The 16,969-nt window shown below is 45.0% G+C and overlaps 2 protein-coding genes and 1 pseudogene across 25 annotated transcripts in view; 1 reads left to right on the forward strand and 2 right to left on the reverse strand.

Annotated features, from left to right (window-relative positions):
• LOC119172939 (uncharacterized) overlaps window positions 1-16,969 on the forward strand; it is a 1,216,589-nt gene that overhangs the window by 489,902 nt on the left and 709,718 nt on the right. For 8 of the 22 annotated variants that reach the window (XR_012894686.1, XR_012894685.1, XM_075891706.1 and 5 more), the window contains exons 1-3: window positions 8,422-9,998; window positions 11,277-11,927; window positions 12,241-12,486. The exons of 8 other annotated variants lie outside the window; for them this stretch is intronic. Coding sequence is in view for 10 of the 14 variants with exons in the window: in XM_075891706.1 (XP_075747821.1) it covers window positions 9,857-9,998; window positions 11,277-11,927; window positions 12,241-12,486 (1,039 nt within the window). In the remaining 4 variants the exon portion in view is untranslated. Of the gene's footprint in view, window positions 1-8,416; window positions 9,999-11,276; window positions 11,928-12,240; window positions 12,487-16,969 lie in introns of those variants that run through there. 6 more of the 22 variants (XR_012894688.1, XR_012894687.1, XM_075891716.1 and 3 more) reach the window with 3 other exon arrangements.
• The window catches only part of LOC142813823 (uncharacterized), a 548,512-nt gene that overhangs the window by 238,827 nt on the left and 292,716 nt on the right, over window positions 1-16,969 (reverse strand). The window lies entirely within an intron of this gene.
• Window positions 1,294-3,604, reverse strand: LOC142814669 (uncharacterized; annotated as a pseudogene).

The raw sequence follows: 16,969 nt of genomic DNA on the forward strand, positions 1-16,969 counted from the left end.
TTCGATATTCTGAACTCGAGGAACCCTCTGGCGCGATCATTCAAAGCCCCACTGCGGCAGCAGAATGCAGCTTCTTGGAAATCGTTCTTCCACGAAGCCGAGGAGTATATTAGGGGGCTGAAGGATGCAAGTGGGCGACCAGTGATAGATGGACTGAAAAAAACTGGGTTTGTTGGCCTCATCATTTGCATTCGAAGTGTCACTGCCCTTTTCGATGCCCTTGTGGCCACGAAAATTTTGAAGTATCTGTTGACGCACAAGATGTCGCAAGACCATTTGGAAACGTTTTTTGGTTGTGTGAGGGGAAAGGGGGGATACAACAACAACCCCACAGCCTGCCAGTTCAGAGCCGCCTATAAGCGCCTCCTCTTCCACACAGAGGTAACATCGTCTGACGCTGGGAACTGCTGCCGAGATGTGGTGTCTATCCTGAACATGTCCAGTGCTGTCAGCCTTGCCGAGTCACCAACAGCAGTTACGTCACACAGGAGGTCGTCGCTTCTGGAGCCTGTGGATGACGAACATGACTACACTCATCGTGTGGATCTCCCCCAGAGCCTTTCAGCGGTGACGAGTGCTGTTGTGCCGTATATAGCGGGATTTGTGGCTCGCAAGGTGCGGTCTGTCACGAATTGTGAGGAGTGCTGTGCTGCGCTGGAATCAAGCGAAGAACCAGACCTTGTCAGAGCAAAAAACAGAGGTGGACTTGTCGCACCATCCAAGGACGTCTTAGAGATCTGCAGTATTGCAGAAAAGGGACTGCGAGTACTACAGCATGAATGCAAGAATTTGAAATCCCTTAATACTAGCTCAGATAGCCTTTTGGTACATGTGATGACTGCAGTGTTTGAAAAAGCATTGTTCGCGCAGCTGGAGCCTCACCTGCTGGACTGTGACCCCCTTGATAACCATATATATAGCTTATCAAAGAAAATTGCCAGCGTGTACATCAGAACAAGACTTCATCACATTTCTAGGAGAATGAACCAGGAGAACTGTAACAAAAACGTGCGCACACTCCTAACAAGAGAGATTATTTTCAAAAATCTCTAAGTGCGAGAACTTGATTGATGTGTTTTTCTATTTAATTTAGCTCGCTGTTAGTGTTTGATGCATTTGTTCTTTTAGTCAGAATTTTAATTTTTTGCTGGAAGATTTAACGTTTGGTTTAGTCAAATGCATCTGGTGCTGAATGTGACTAACTGTAGGGTTTAACGGGCCGACGCATTGCAGGCAATGAGCCTTGCCGTAGTGGAGGGCTCCGGATTAATTTCACCATCTGGGGATCATTAACCTGCGCCGAAATCTCGTTTTCGCTTTTCGCCTCCATTAGAAAAGTGGCCGCCGCGGCCGGTAACCGTGGTGCTGAATGTGGACAAGTGAATAAATATGGTTGTACCGTGAACCTTCAGTTTCCTTTATTGCGTTATTGGTTTCATATTTTTGTTTTCGTCTCCAGCTAGCATTCTACAACTTCTCCCGCTCTTAAATTTTATTTTCGTTGCATCTTCTCGAGTGGTACTTCTGCCGTGAGACAACAGTGTAAACATATAATACAAACTGATATCCTATCGCATCATCTTTAACTCTCAGTGTAAGTGTCAAGAAAAAAATAAATAGGATGTATATTAGTCGTTTCAGCAGCACTTTGACTTGATCTCCTTGATTGACCATACTGCATTGATTGCTGAAAGGTCCGAAGCCTGGGAAGCATGGAGCTCAGTTGTCCCCACAATACCAGCATAAAATTGGGTCAGTTGCTTGAAAAATCTAGCAGATATCTTTACATCAACACTATCTGATAAAATATTTCTTGCAATCACAACGTTCTCGTCTTTCATAAGAAGACATGAGTCAGCAGTGTTGGCTTCAATAACTACATCTGAAAAAGCTATGCAGTGAAACTGTTGTCCCTGAAAACTTGGAGGAGTAGGTCCAGAATCATGTGGCTTTTGCAAAGTTACTTGCTTTTCTGGGAGTGCTGTTTTGAACACGTCACTCTGACTGCGCTCACACAAGCGATTCACGACTTGCTGAAGTGGTCGATTTGGAGACTTCAAGTCACGCTTCAATTGACCCAAAAAGTTCTCAAACGGTAATGCTGAAACTGAGTCAAGACGGCCAAACTTCTGCACATCATCAGGAAGGTGTACAAGTGCATGTACATTGTACACGTAAACACCCTCCCCATAAAGACGTCCAGCATCAGTGACAAACCCTCGGGGAAGATTTTTGGCAAAGTTTAAGTGCAGGTGGCAAAGCTCAGGGCTTGCGAGGATAGACAAAGTCACACTCAGCTTCATGAAATGCTGGTAATAACATTTTTCAATTTGCCCTGATAGTACCAAAGGTCCAAAGTAGAATAAAAAGTTTCGAAACTCTGTGGCCTTCCATCTTTCCAGTTCGCAAAGACTTCGGGGCTTACGGGCCATTTCCCGAGGTGTGCTTCTGCAAACTTATTAGCATCTCTGATATTTCATTCTGCACACGTACTGGAACCTTTGACCTATGAGGTACTCCATAGACCCAGTAGTGAAGTGTTTCCTTACAACCCCTAGGCACACAAGGTGCATGTAATCCAGTGTAAAATCGCTAACCATGCCAATTTTTAACTCGGTCAGTGGTGAGTGTCCACAATGGTGCTTTTCCTGATCTTAGTTCGGAAATGCTTCATCAGTTTGCAGTGGATCATTGAGCTCTGGAAGGATTACTTTCCGAGAGCTTTTGGAATAGACTCCTTCTTGAGCGCATCTCTCGCAACTGTAATAGCCCCCATGGCCTTTGATGCACTTCAAGAATGCACTAGCAAGTGCATCACAGACAAATGCACGTACTTGAAATGTAAACTTTTTGTCACCAAGAGTGAAGCCTTCCATTTCCAGCATGCTCACTTTTGCAATAAAATCACACAAGTAGTCCTGCAGGCTCTCAGGTTTTGTGTTTCCAACAAACAAGGCAATGACAAATGGCTTGACATCACTGGACTCAACAGATGTCAATATTGGCCAGAACTGTTTGATCGAATTCTTTGCAATGGCAAGCCCATCAATATTTATCATAAGTGCAATGGTATCACTTGTGATGCTGCCTGCTTGTATTATTTGTTCTAATGTTGATTTAATACCAAAGTAGTGGTATAAACCAGATGTCCCCATTTTTCTTAACGCGCAAGACCTCGGTGTCCCCATTAGGGTTCGTGAATCACTGGGTAACTCCGGGTGGTGCTTCTTCAATATTTTCAGCAGCAGCGTTAGATGAGATGCACAAGCTTTAGTTTCACAGGCCCAAGCTGCCAGCTCGCTGGCCAAGCTCGGCTGTTCTTCATAAGTTGTTTCAAACTCAACTTCTGCTACACTGCTGGCCAATCTTGGCTGTTCTACAGCTGACGTGCTTGCAAAAGCATTTGTAGGGTTGACATGCTCTTGAATTTAAGCCTTCGTGACATGACCGCTTTGTTGTCTTCTTTATCGTTTGCAAAATTCTTATCCTGTTCGGAAAAAGATGAAGTTGCAATGTCTGCGAAGTGTTTGTGCACACATTCAGCAACTCTGCTTTTTCTCTGCCGGTCGCCGACATCTTGTAAATGTCTCCAGTACCGTTTCATATCTGCATATGATATAGCGAGTGTTTCAATTTAAGTTCACACAACGAAAGCTAATAACTACGGCAGTAACACGATAATATGGCAAGCCATAGAGAAGGTGTACTCAGGATTAATTTTGGCCAGCTGGGAATCTTTTATGTGGACTGAAATGTATAGCTTCGCTTGTATTTAGCCTCTTCGCGATGCGGTGGCCGTGGCCTCGACTTTATCAGCATGACAGCTGATATACAACCACGGAGGGTAAAGGGAGAAGTTCAGGGGAAAATTAAAGCTTGAAGACATGAAAAATTTGCGAAAATGGGGTGTCGTTGTAGCGAACGTTTCGAGAAGCGGATTTGTTTCAGCCTGGCAAAACCTTTCAAAATGTTGGCTCCAACTACACCCCGTGTGCAATCATTTCTGCTCTTCACAACTTAAAGGTTATGCAAATGTCAGAAGAGTACTCCTGGTCACAATCAAGCCCGATCATTTCTCAATCGCAAAACCGGTTACACAAGAGCGCTTTTGATCGCAAACAATTGACCAATGCATTGCGTTACAGCCTGATCCGAATCGAGTTTGGCGCAGACATCGCACAAATAGCAATTGGACCTGATCGCGATTTAAACATACTGTACCGGTGTCGCACAAACAGTTAAGATCACAAAAAGGGCCGATCTGGCTGAGGCTTAAGCCGGATCAGGTGCTGCTACTTTGACACCTCCAATTGCTATCAGCCCCTATCGCAACGCGATCCAACTTTCAGATTGCGCTGCGCCAAACTCGATCCGCAGATTGGTTTTTGTATCATCGTGGTTACGACGTACGGGGCCGCTCAAAAGTTCATAGGCCACTATTCCATGTATTCCACGGCAGCGTGGCCTGCGAGTTGCTATATCTCCATTATTTAACACAATTTCAAGGTGCACATGACAGAAACGGTGTGAAATCTGGTATTGGCTCTTGTTGAAATATTGTTGCACAAAAGCAGACTACACACAGAGAACACACAACATGACCACTCATGTTGAATGTTCTTACTTCTCTGTTTTCTTTTATGCACTGCAATTTAAACAGCCAGACTACTTTCACTGTGATGTCCTTATGTTTGACTTTGTATAGTTTTAATAATAATATTATTGGGAAATTTACATGCCAAAACCACAATATGAATATTAGCGCACTGTAGCAGAGAGCTTTAGGAATTTCAACTATCTGGTGTTCTTAAACAACGTTGCACCGCACCATTGTCGGAAAGCTTAACTCGAATGCTCCGTAGCGTGTCTTGGACTGGTTTGACTGAGGGCCAGCTGCGAAACACTGGGCACTGCTGCCAAGATAATAGCTCGTTAAGCTTAGATTGTATGTCGACATGCATGCGTAACACCTCGGCAACAAAACTCAAAGCTGCGTGGCGCTGGTGTCAACCTAACTGCTTCAGGACATCTTGTGGAGCATTCGAGCTAAGCTTACTGATGACTGTACTTGGGCTTCTGGCATTTTGCCTTTGTCAAATTGAGCTGTAGCTTTGACTGCTGATGTTGAGACGGTGAATGAAAACCAGCCAGAATGAGGAGCATTCTTTACATGCTCACGTTACCATACTTGTTAGGAACAGTAATTCTTACTGAGATGAGAAATGTTTGGACATGATAACTATAAAGCCCCATAACTTATGTCAGATTCTTGTGGCTGTAGAAACTATACACGATATTTATATTGCTTCTAATGCAGTGACATACAAGAATTGGCAAAGCTTGTGCTAAGCCGCTCAAGGCTTCAAACAGCAAAACTGGACGATTGTGAAGACTTATCTGGTTGCTTCTAGGCTTTAGCTAGGTGATTCTAGGTTGTTTTTACGTTGATTCTTAGATCAGAGAAGCCCATAGACAGTCACAGGCACGACACGGTTATTCAAATTCCCGAGATAGAAACTTGCCCTGAAACTGAGCGTCCACACCTATTGTAGATTGACAGGCATTTCTTCAGCACAGGCCTGTTGCTTCGGTGTCTTCTCGCCGCTGCTGTTGCCTTTCTCATTTCCTAGTATTTTCTCATAGGGGCTTAGGGGCCTTCGGTTTACTGTTACTTTGAAGCGATTTGTTGGGCTAACTGTTGCCTTCATCAATCTTAGTGGACCGGAGGCGAGTAGTGAGATTTTCCTAATTTCTGTCAAACATACCCATTTGAGTAGTGAGATTTTCCTAATTTCTGTCAAACATACCCATTTATTATGATGATAGTTTTCTGGTAGGCTGCACAGAGGCACATACCTGTTACAATATTAGTTTTCTGCCACCGACTCGTGATTTCCTAAACAGCTTCGCTGATAGAAGTCTAAAGGATTGCAAAAGCTTGGTGAGGTCATGCTATGATGTAGTCTTTCAATTATGTTGTGTCTTGTTTTTTAAGAATTACCAGAACCTAAACGTCTTCTGAAGTAAAAGAGTTAACAATACTTACAAAGCTTCTGGCTATTTTCATGATAACTTGCATTTTGCCCCTCCATGAGTCGAATTTTTGAGTTTACAAAACATTAATTGGCCCAAAATTAATCATCTGCAGTTTGAACACAGCCCAAATCAAGTCTATGGAACTTGACCTAAACCATGAAGTTATAATTATCTGTTCCAACTACTCTACTGTTACTCGTACTGTACCAGCTATTGTCTTAGATAAGGACTAACCCAGGCGTATATAATGTATACCTGCAATGCACAATCACTAGAATGTACTTGTAGTACGGAATGCATACATTTCAATATAACTTCCAAACTGCTCATCATACTTCAGCCCACAGTCATTACCAGAAGGCTGTCGACCTACCTTTTGTTTGCACCATGACCCACTGTCACTCTTTTGCTAGATTACCCAGGACTGGAACGGTGTTTCCAAGAGCATCACCATCATTCAAACTCGGATAGATTTAGCGAAGCCTTAGCATCTTTGTTTTATTTACTATAATCGTTTGGCTCATTACCGCATGTAAAGCATTGGGACCTCAATAAAGAAATTGCATTACTGTTTGGACAACCGTTTGTGAGTCACCAGTGTTCTTAGAAATCAGCAGAGGCATGCAAATTGAAAGCATCATTTGCCCAAGCCACACCAGCACTTTCCCACCGCATGGCGACCCCCCCCCCCCCCCCGCCAAGACTTGACTCATTCATGCCGACGTCCATGGTAGTTTGGCTATTAAAATACACACCATAGTGATGTGTGAGAAACTTGAAAGCTACTACAAATACATGACCAAAAGACAGCTGTGCATGACAGTTCAGGCAGTAAAACCAGTTCATAAGCATGCCTAGAATAGTTGCTATATCAATTGAAGAATAGCCACGGATTGACTGCACTATATGTTATTGTAACTATCATTATCTGGTGTCACTTAGGAAAAACCAATTTCATTTCTTAAATGAAATAATGTTTTCTCTGTACTTCATGAAATATTTCTCTGCAGCTAAATTTCTTGTTAATGGGCATTTTCGGCAAATAATGGTGGTAAAATATTTCATGAACATTGCTTGAATGTTTACCTGTCAGGTTGAATTTTTTGTGCAATTTAAACATTTCTTTAATGCTTGAAATATAACATTCAATGTTCAATGTTTTGTTTGAATGTTGCACTAATGTTCCACATTCAATGGTATTTTAACAGTGTATTTCTAATATATATTTAACATTTTACAAACAACAAAGAACATTATACGTTTCATGTAAAATGTTCAGACAATGTTGTTTTGAAAACACAAAACGTTTCTTCAACATTCGCAACAAAAATACAATATTACTTTAATGTATTGTGCTACCTGGGCGGTAGTGAAATGATATAGTGTTATGAGCGGAATTTAACAATTTTTTCATCCTGTTTTTTTAAGGATATGGGTGCAATTCCAGGATTACATCGATTAAGCATATAAGAGTTTAGTGTTCCTATCTGCTGTATATATCGCATCACCACCCATGTGTGTGTCAGTATGTAAGCGACAAGCTGAGCTCGTTAGTTCGAATTATAATTAAGTTTTTTGTAATGATAAAGAGCATTTGGCCATCTCTTATGTGCATTTATTCCCATAATTTTAGCAATAGTGTGTGTACCACTGCTTCTTTTCAGCTAGCTCGTCCAAACAGAGGTGCGTACTTCAAAACTTTCATTTGCAAACCAATCTTATCTGTATGTCTCATCTTCCTTATCATATCCTTTGAATTTTTTGATGAGGAAGTTCCCAAGTCATCATTGTAGTTATATTTTGCCCTTATTACTGTTTCTGTGCCCATAGTGACCATTTGGGGCACAAGAAAGATAAGCAGGGCGAAAGGAAACTCTGAGGTTGATTTGTGAATGCTCTCTTCATTTGTTCAGGAAGCATGTTAATTTAAGGCAAGACCACATAAACAATGAAAGAAGTCTTAAGGTAGCATTGTGAATATGGGCCTTAAGACAGTGAGAAAGGTATTGTAAGGCAATATGTTATTTGGAACCGTCTGGATATTATTGGCATTTCCAAGTGTTGAAGTCTTAAACGATCTTCGCAATGTGGTACATGTGTAAGCACACAATAAACAAAGTCTAAGGGGGGGGGGGGGGGAGAACTGTGCACAAAAGTCCGTTCACTCATGCACTTCAAAAGTGAAAAGGCTTTTTCAGCGATTTTCAAATCACTTAGTCAAACAGTGACAACACCCTCAATCTCGTTCAGAGCAACAGGATTTCAACCTAAAGAACATTTTAAAATGTGATAGCAGATCCTGTGTCGCAATTTTATGAGTCGGCTTCTTCCATTCCAGTTTCGGCAAGTACTGAACAGTGGCATGGGCGAAACCCTTATGCACATTTTTTTAAGAGAAAGCTTGCGTGTCCGTTGCACTTTTTATACTGTGCCTGCTTGGTATTGTTTTGCATTCCGTCTTAACCCTCCCCCCATCAAAGAAAAAAAAGTATTACGTGGGCCTTTTACTACCTTCATGGTGAGTTAGTACAAGTTGCAAAACCAAGAGATCCGTTACCTAAGCTTTCAGCATTTATGGAAACAGCGTCACTTTTGACCATGCTGGCCATGAAGGACCAATTTCTCTCTCCTGGTAGTCAGAGCGCCCAGTGGAACCACTCTTCGGGCCATGTCAAGGGCCAACCAAAGGCAAGTGCCCAAAAAGAGTGGCCAGTGTTTCTGGGCACTGTCTTGAAGTTTAAGCCACATTATCAGACTGTTGTGAGCAAGGAAGCGTGTGGTTTACTCGTGGTGCACACATTTTCTTCTCGGAGGCGAGCTGGAAGTAGTTATGCATGGACTAAGTGCATGTTAGAGAACCTTATGTGGTTGAAATTAATCCCAAGTCTCATACTGTCGCAAGTCCTACAGTCGTATTATGGTTCGGGCATGTGAAACCCTTGAATGTATAGTAGGCATGGGGCGGATTGACTGACTGCGAGACAAGACGTCCGTTCGGTATAGTTGTTTTTTCTTCGCCTGGGCCGAGCTGCAGCGACACGCGAGTACGGGCCACACACACACGGTACACACACTTTGAACCGTGAATAGGCTAGCATGGCACGCTCTAAAGTTGCTATGGCCGGGCGTTCAAAGAAGAAGAATAAAAAAAAGAAAATGTGCTCAAGATTACGAGGCATGCGTGATGTACCTTCTTCCCTCATGCTATCCCTCCATGCTTAGCTTCCAGCGTTTTCATTGGAAGGAGAGAAGCAATAGCATCGTGCTACAAATCTTGTAACTTCGCTCATACTTGATAGATTCTAAACATACTTGTGGCAGTTTATTCGTAAGGCAATAAGCTCCTCTCGTAAGGCCATTTCATGGCTACTAAAAAACTGTTGCAGGATTCTTTTAAGTCAGCTAACCGTTTTAAACAGGGGTCAGGAATCTGTGGGCCACAAGGCGATATTATGCGGCCTTCATCATGACATCAAGAAATCTCCTTCCCCCCTTATGGCTTCCGATCTGAAGGCCAACATCATGAGCATGATAGGAGTGTCTCAGAGGAAAATAGCATTGCCTTTTTTGCTGGTGAAGAATTATGTAAGCCCCGACAGACTCTGCCTAAATATGGGACGCAAGGTGAGCTGGCGTGTGAACTTGGAGGTGACATTGTGACCCGTTATTTCTGTTTTGCGTGTTTGCTGTGATTACTGAGTAATGTCTCCTGGTAAGAGAGGGAGACAATTCTGCCATGCATTGTTTCTAATGGGAAGATGCCCAGTAGAGAAGTTATTCTGCTATTTGTTTACATAAAGGTGTTTCTGGGCCCCCTTTTATGTGGCTCTCTTACAGGTTGCCCAAGAAGTGGTTCCCGAAGAAAGCCCGCCACCCTTCACTGTCGTCCATCTTTGAGACTGCGTTCAGTGCCACCGTGACACAGTCATCGGCAGAATCGCTTAATGATATGGCACTTGATGGTATGGCTCTCTTTGCACTGAAGTAGTGGCCCACTGTCACTAGACATAGGAATTTGCTGATGCTGGTAATCAATATTGGCTGCACATTCTTAAAGGAGTACTGACACAAAAGTTTGACACAAGATAGCCTGTGGGGTCGATTCCCGTGAACATTCGTATATCATCTGCAAACTATCAACAGCAAGTGTAGCTTGCAAGGTATTTAAAATCAATTTTGAAGTTTGTGTAAGCGGTCGACTCCATCGTGCCAACCTCATAGGGGACCCTTTCGGGACCCCGTACTTCCCTCATGTCACCAGGTTGCAGTCAATAAAAAACAGGTTATGATGATGTCACAGCTGCCATTTTTCTTTTGCCGCATTTGTTTTCGCAATCTATATTTTTCGGTAGCTGGTTGAGAGTGCGTGGCCGGGGCATACGCTTAGAAAGTGAGAAAGCATGCTTAGAATGTGGCGCACGCTTAGCGACATTGCAGTCTTGTTTCCTATATGAAAGTTATTCTTCATATGGACCATGCGGAAGTGTGTCAAAGTTCTGTGTGCTGATGTGGTCAAAAGCTTCACATGCCAGGTGGCGACAAATGCACCCAGTTTTTGGAGCTCTCTCAAACATAAACTAAAACTGATTGGTAATGAGGGGCCTGTAATTACTTATATGTCACGTGCGGCAGCAAACGATGTGTTGTGTCGTGACTAACAAGCCTCCTGCAACACATTGCTGCAGAAAAACACGAGACTAAAGTTTTCGTGTCAGTACCCCTTTAAAGATTAAAGACGTGATCCCAAACTGGAACTTAGAATCTGTGGTGGTTTATGTATTAAGATATTTATTTTCCAAAAGTGAAGAGTATTTGGAGCAGTATTTTTGTTCAGTCGTTTTCATCGTTATAATAATTTAATTTTGAGATTTATTTTGGCTTGGTTCCTGACGCAGTATTCGCAAGTGATAGTGCTCATGGCATTGCAGCGAGATAATTTCCGAAAGGGATCAACATAACTTTTAGATATACAATCAAACTTGCTTTTAAGTACAGTACTGCCGTCGTGTTCAAAGGGGATGTTTGAGAGGCACCCTTTTGTGGAATTAGAACTACAATCTTGAAGTTGTACGCCATTCGTTTTCATGCATGCAAAGCGATAATGGCAGCATGTGTTGTGTTCAGCTCGGAGGTTAGCGTGGGAACCTTTGTCTTGTTGGGCACTCTTCTTTCTTTGCTGCTGCGGCTATATCTTCTTGCTTCTTAAACGGCGCTGTTTTGTTTTTGTCTCCCCGTTGCAGTTCCCGAGATGCCCATTGAAAGTGGCTCTCCCCTCTTTTCCTCTGCCGACGAAGATGCCGACAGTGCATCCGGTCGGCTAGACCACGGAAGTGTCCGTGGCAGCCGCTGTAACTATCGCCGTGCAACGCCACCGGCAGTTCCCCCGTACTCTCCTCCTCCTCCGTTCTCCCCTTTTGCTACACCAAACCCTCACTCGCTCCTCTCCCTGAGCGACCTGCGTATGGATGTGCGGCTTGCCCCGAGAAGTGGTAGTGCGACAGCTTTTTTGTCCGCCACCAACGTCGCCCCTTCTAGTCGGGACTGGCATCCGGGCAACATCGTCCCACCAGACATCGTCTCGACAAGTGCCTACTCTTCGAGCGTCGTACCGCCGAACGTTGCCCCATCGCATCGGGCGTGGGCAGAAGGCCTCGAGAGTGCCGAAGCACGCCACCGCAAGCGCCTGCTCAGCGATGGCGAGAGCAGCCACTGCAAGAAAGAGAAGCCGTGCAAGATGTACCGGCACAGTCCCTTGCCCGCTTCCTCTTCTTCACGCCAGAACGTGGACGATCGTTGGCGCAGCCCTGACAGCGAAGAAGGTGCGTCCGGCGGCAGGCACGAAGAGAGGCGTGGCACTGAACAAAGCAGCAGCCGCACGACGCTGTCGTCCAGTGAGTGCTCGCTGGATTAATGCAAAGCCAATGCACTTCTGATGTCGCGTTTAAATCACAGCCTTTAACTACAGGGACAGATGAAATTTCGAGCCACAGTGTCTTTGCTTTGCTTTTTGGCTTATGCTCTTGTCCTTGTCCTTTATGTGCATGCTTGCTTTGGTGGGAAGGACATTAATACCAAGTAATAGTTAATCCTGACTTGGACTAAGTATATATAGCTTCGAATTCGTGTTTTCTTGATTTTCTTCCTCCGAAAGCTTGCATCCCTTTGCTAGTGGCACTTACATCTTGTTTGTACATATTGTTTCAGGTGTTGAAGGGACAGCTGAGGCCTGTGAGCAGGGCGGAGCTTACGGAAGGGTTGCGAAGACATCGTCCGAAAGTGACAGCGACGCAGATGTCATTGTCACCCCACCAAGGCCTCATTCCACTCCTCATTCCAGGCCAACGTCCCAGGATACTTGCAGCCAAGATCACAGCTGTTCGGAAAATCGTCCTACTAGGGAGAATCGTAGCCACCATTGGGGGTCAGTGAGAACTCGGCCAAGTAAGCCAAGTAAGCTGTTTATTTGGGGATTCTGTTCTTAGCGTTCAGGGTACAGAGGACAAACAGACCACACGTTGTTTGGCATCTGTGGTGTTTTTTGTTGTATGGTTTTTATTGTATGTGCACCATTTTTTTTTTATCGACATAACTCTTCTTACCTTTCTTTAGTGGTGTGTGTGATGTTGAGGACAGTTTGGGCACTTCTGTCATTGTGCAGCAGCTCAGAAAACGGACAGGGAGTCGTTTTTGAACATTCAAACACAAAATGGAAGGATATGAGAATAAGTCTGTGGTGTGGGTGCCATTCGAATGTCCACCACAGCAAGAATGGCGCAGTAGTCCTGTAATCTCACGACTTCCGAACAGGGGTAGAGACTTTTAGGAGATGCTTGGGCCAGTGCTGGCTCGGCTCCCGTCTTGGATGTCTTGATCACCACCGAGGCGTGGCATCGTGTGCGGGTTACGTCCAGCGCAGCACCGTATGTACCATGCAGGAACGCTGTTTGACACAGCTTTGGTACAGCAGCTCAACCAGTGGTGTTCTTTGCCTCAGTGCACTTCAATGAGAACTAACAGACAATGATGCCAAGAGTATAGGGGAGGTCATCAGAAGTACTTGTAGCGCAAATATGAAGAAATAAAAGTGGATGGAGCCATAACGCCACCAGCAGGATCGAAACGTGTGACCTTAGAGTAATGTGTCCGATGCTCTACTACTGACCTACAGTGGCAATCGTCCCTTTGTATTAATTATACGGTATATACAGTAGACTCCCTTCAGGATGAATTCGAAGGGACCACAATCATTTGTTCATCTTATAGGGAATTTGTCTTTTCACAAGTGCCCCCAAAAGCCAAAACTAACATGCCAAGTACTCCCAAATATGTTGCTTCAAAACACTGAATGAGGTATACTTATAATGGGGAGAAAAGGAACAAGAAAAAGCATTTATTTAGCTCAGCTTGATAAAAACTATGCTTTCAAGTAGAGTATTTAGACTAACAAGTAGAGTATTCAGACTCATCTAAACTCGTTTTCACGAGTTGATAATATGCTCATGAATAAATTTCTACCATATTTTAATGATAAAATTGCATCACGACCCTTTTTTGACTATTACAAAAAGATCAAAAAAAGGAAGAGACAAACACAATTTTCCTTCAAAGAATAGAAAATTTATTATTCTGGCTGTTCACCTTACGAGAGGCTGTTTAACAGGCCTTGAAATTACTTTTGGATATGCTTCCATTGCATACCGAAACCTCGACAAACTTTTTCTTTGAGGTTGGGATGTTTTCTTATTTTCAGCCAGCAGTAACTTTTCCTGAACTACATGCAGCTGAAGATCTCCGTTTATGCTACTCGCGATCACGAGCCTTCGGCAGACAGAAAGAGACACGACGCAGCTATATTTAGTGTGAAAAATAACCTTCTTTATTGTGCACTTAAATAATGAAAATGACACATCACACTTTGCTGAATTTCACCTGGAAGAAATACAATGCGCTCAGGTGCCATTTTGTGACACCTATGACAATGCATCCAACTCCTTTGATGGGAGTGCTAGTGTCGCATATGTCGTTTCCATTTTATGTGATTTTAATGTACAGACTGTATTTCTTGTCTTCCCGTTTTCACTTTCATTTGTCTTTTTTTTTTGTCCCTCTTTCCTTGCATTTTCACCTCCAGCCAAGCTCTTGTGTTGATCTGTTCTCTACTGTACTCTTGTAGGGGAACTGAAAAATGCGAGGGAAATATAAAAAGATGAATGCTTTTGTTGCTTTATTTGCTGATAATGCCGGTCCTTTCTCCACAGGATTGAAGGAGATACCAGCTTCATGTGCTGACTTTTCTTTACTTATCTCGCTTTCTCCCTCCACATGGCAATTTGCCTTCGGTTTGCTTTGAGTCTTTGTGCCAGGATGTTTATTGCTCTCTTATGTTTGCTTCTTGCGCTAGACTATCAAAACTAAAATGTCCGCTGCACAGAATTCCTGTCGTCGTTGCTCACTGCGAGGGTTCGTCTTAACAGAAGGGGCCTGTTACACGATTCATCTTGAGCAGATAGTTGTTTTGCATTGAGTCTGGGAGAAATCAAACAAACACTCCAATGTTGCTCGTCTCAAGGGGAGAAGCGGATCTTTGAGACCGAAAATCGCTAAAGAACACGAGTTTTTTACAATGCTATATTTGGATTCTCCCACTATCGCTGCATGATCTCGCCAATTTTCACGTGTCCTAGATTGGTAATTTAGCCATGAGAGTAGCTTATGTGACGTTAGTGAGTTGAATTTTTGGCTATGGACACGTGAAAAACGGGCTTTTCTAGCGCCGCGGTGTTGCCGTTCTACGCTTGCTACAGCAGCCGTCTTAATTGCATTCGAAAGAGCCGCCCTTTTTCTTTCATATCCCGCCGCGCTTGTTATCGTCCACTCAGTATGCACGCCGTGAATCCTGGTAAAAAAAAAGCCCTGTTGTGTGAGCCTGTTCGTGTGGTGAGCACACGTGACTAATTCATCGTGACTTCCGATTCGCCGGGCCTCCCGAGCTGTCTGTTGCGTGCAGCAGCGGAGCACAGGCGAAGCGGTGAGTGTTTGTCACTCTGTACTCATCGGCTTCCTGAACCCGCGCGAGCTAGCGAGACATTGGAGCAACCGTTTCTCAAGTCTGCACATTCAGGCACGCCGCTGAACCAGCCCGACGAAGCGCGCCGCAGCCACTGCGCCAATGCGTTAGGCTTACGCTCTCAGCCACGTTTTGAACCTGGTTTGAACCTTTCATCATGCCGAAGCCGTATCGCCAGTTCCGCACCGCTCACAAGTTTGAAAAAAAAAATTGCCCGCAGCTTCCCTCGGGGGAACACTGAGAAGGATGCGGAGCATATAATTGGTTAGCGAGCGTTGGGTGTGGCATACTGCTTGGCGCGCCACGCCGCTACCTCGGCGCGCTTGCGCTCGCGGGCAGCATCGGGATCGGCCTCTCGTCGCCGACGCTTGCACTCGGCTTCCCTTTTTCGAAAGTCCGGGTCCTCTTGTCGACGCTTACGTTTCAAAGCGGCCGAATCCGGTGCTGCTGCTCGACGCTGACGTCTCTCAGCGGCTTCACGTTCTCTAAGTTGAGCATCTTCCACTCGACGCCGACGTTTACGTTCGGCGTCGCGAGCTCTTCTCCGCGCTGCCTTGTCTTCGGACGACGACTTGGTTGCGGTTCCGCCAACACTTTGGCCGGCGCTGGTCGAAAGGACGTCGATCATTGCGACCTCGGACGTCGACGCGCCGCACAAACCAACCGACGAGCGGCAACTGGGCGAGCGAGCACCGACCTTGAGTATATATACAGCGCGACCTCGCATGCACTGTCAGCTGTCGAATGTTCGAGAAGGGGGAGAAGCGCAACGGCGCATGCGCGCGCGTCAGCTGCCGATGTTCTCGAAGCACGACGGCGCATGCGCGCGCGTCAGCTGCCGATGTTCTCGAAGCGTGACGGCGCATGCGCGCTACGTTATACAGCTAGCGAATGTTCGTGAAGAGGAGAAGCGCACGCGGTGTGTAGAGGAGGAAGGGTGCACAGATGGTGGAGGAGTGAAGCGCGCGCGGTGTGTAGAGGAGGAAGGGATGCACAGATGGTGGAAGAAGGAGGAGGAAGCTTGCGGACGGCGCCGCACTACAAGCCTCGAGTATTAGATGCTCCGCATCTAAAAAGCGCAAGAAATCTACGGCAAAAACAGATAATGGCAAGGGCATATCCAACGCCCACCTCATGCAGGACGGCGCTGCCACGGAACACGATCCGTCGGATGAAACGCCAACATCTCCGCCTGTTTCCCCGGCTGCCTCGGACGACGTCGGCGATAGGCAGTGCATAAGAAAAGACGCAACTTTTTTGACAAGCGCTGATCGTGCGCAACAGCAGAAAGTGAGTGCTGATAAGATCAGCAGCTTATCGGCAACTTCAGCCAGCGAGCGCAAGCTGCCAGTGCTCGCGGCAGCGCGCAAGGGCAAGGTTCCTTTTGGCGTTGCATAAGTGGTTGCCATACTGTAAGGGTAATTGTTGCCAGACTTTCGCTAAATTTGGCGGAAAAGTTTTTTCCTGTAGTTGTAGCTTTTACGTAAGAGTATTGTGCTTTCCGTGGTGCATTTCTTGGCTGAAAATTTTTCTCATGTAGTTGTGGCTTCTTCGTGAGAGTTTGGTGCTATCCGCGGTGCATTTCTTAGCTGAAAAAAAATTCTCCTATAGTTGTGGCGTCTACGTAAGAGTTTGGTGCTATCCGTGGTGCATTTCTTGGCTGAAAATTTTTCTTCTGTAGTTGTGGCTTCTCCGTAAGAATTTGGTGCTATCCGCGGTGCATTTCTTAGCTGAAAGTTTTTCTCCTGTAGTTGTGGCTTCTGCGTAAGAGTTTGGTGCTATCCGCGGTGCATTTCGTGAGTGCATGAGCGACGCTAGCCGTTTTCATTAACGGAATGAACCGAGCCTAGCAAAAGTCGAACGCGG

Source organism: Rhipicephalus microplus, chromosome 4, assembly GCF_043290135.1.
Source record: "Rhipicephalus microplus isolate Deutch F79 chromosome 4, USDA_Rmic, whole genome shotgun sequence".
In the NCBI taxonomy this organism is placed as follows: Eukaryota; Metazoa; Arthropoda; class Arachnida; order Ixodida; family Ixodidae; genus Rhipicephalus; species Rhipicephalus microplus.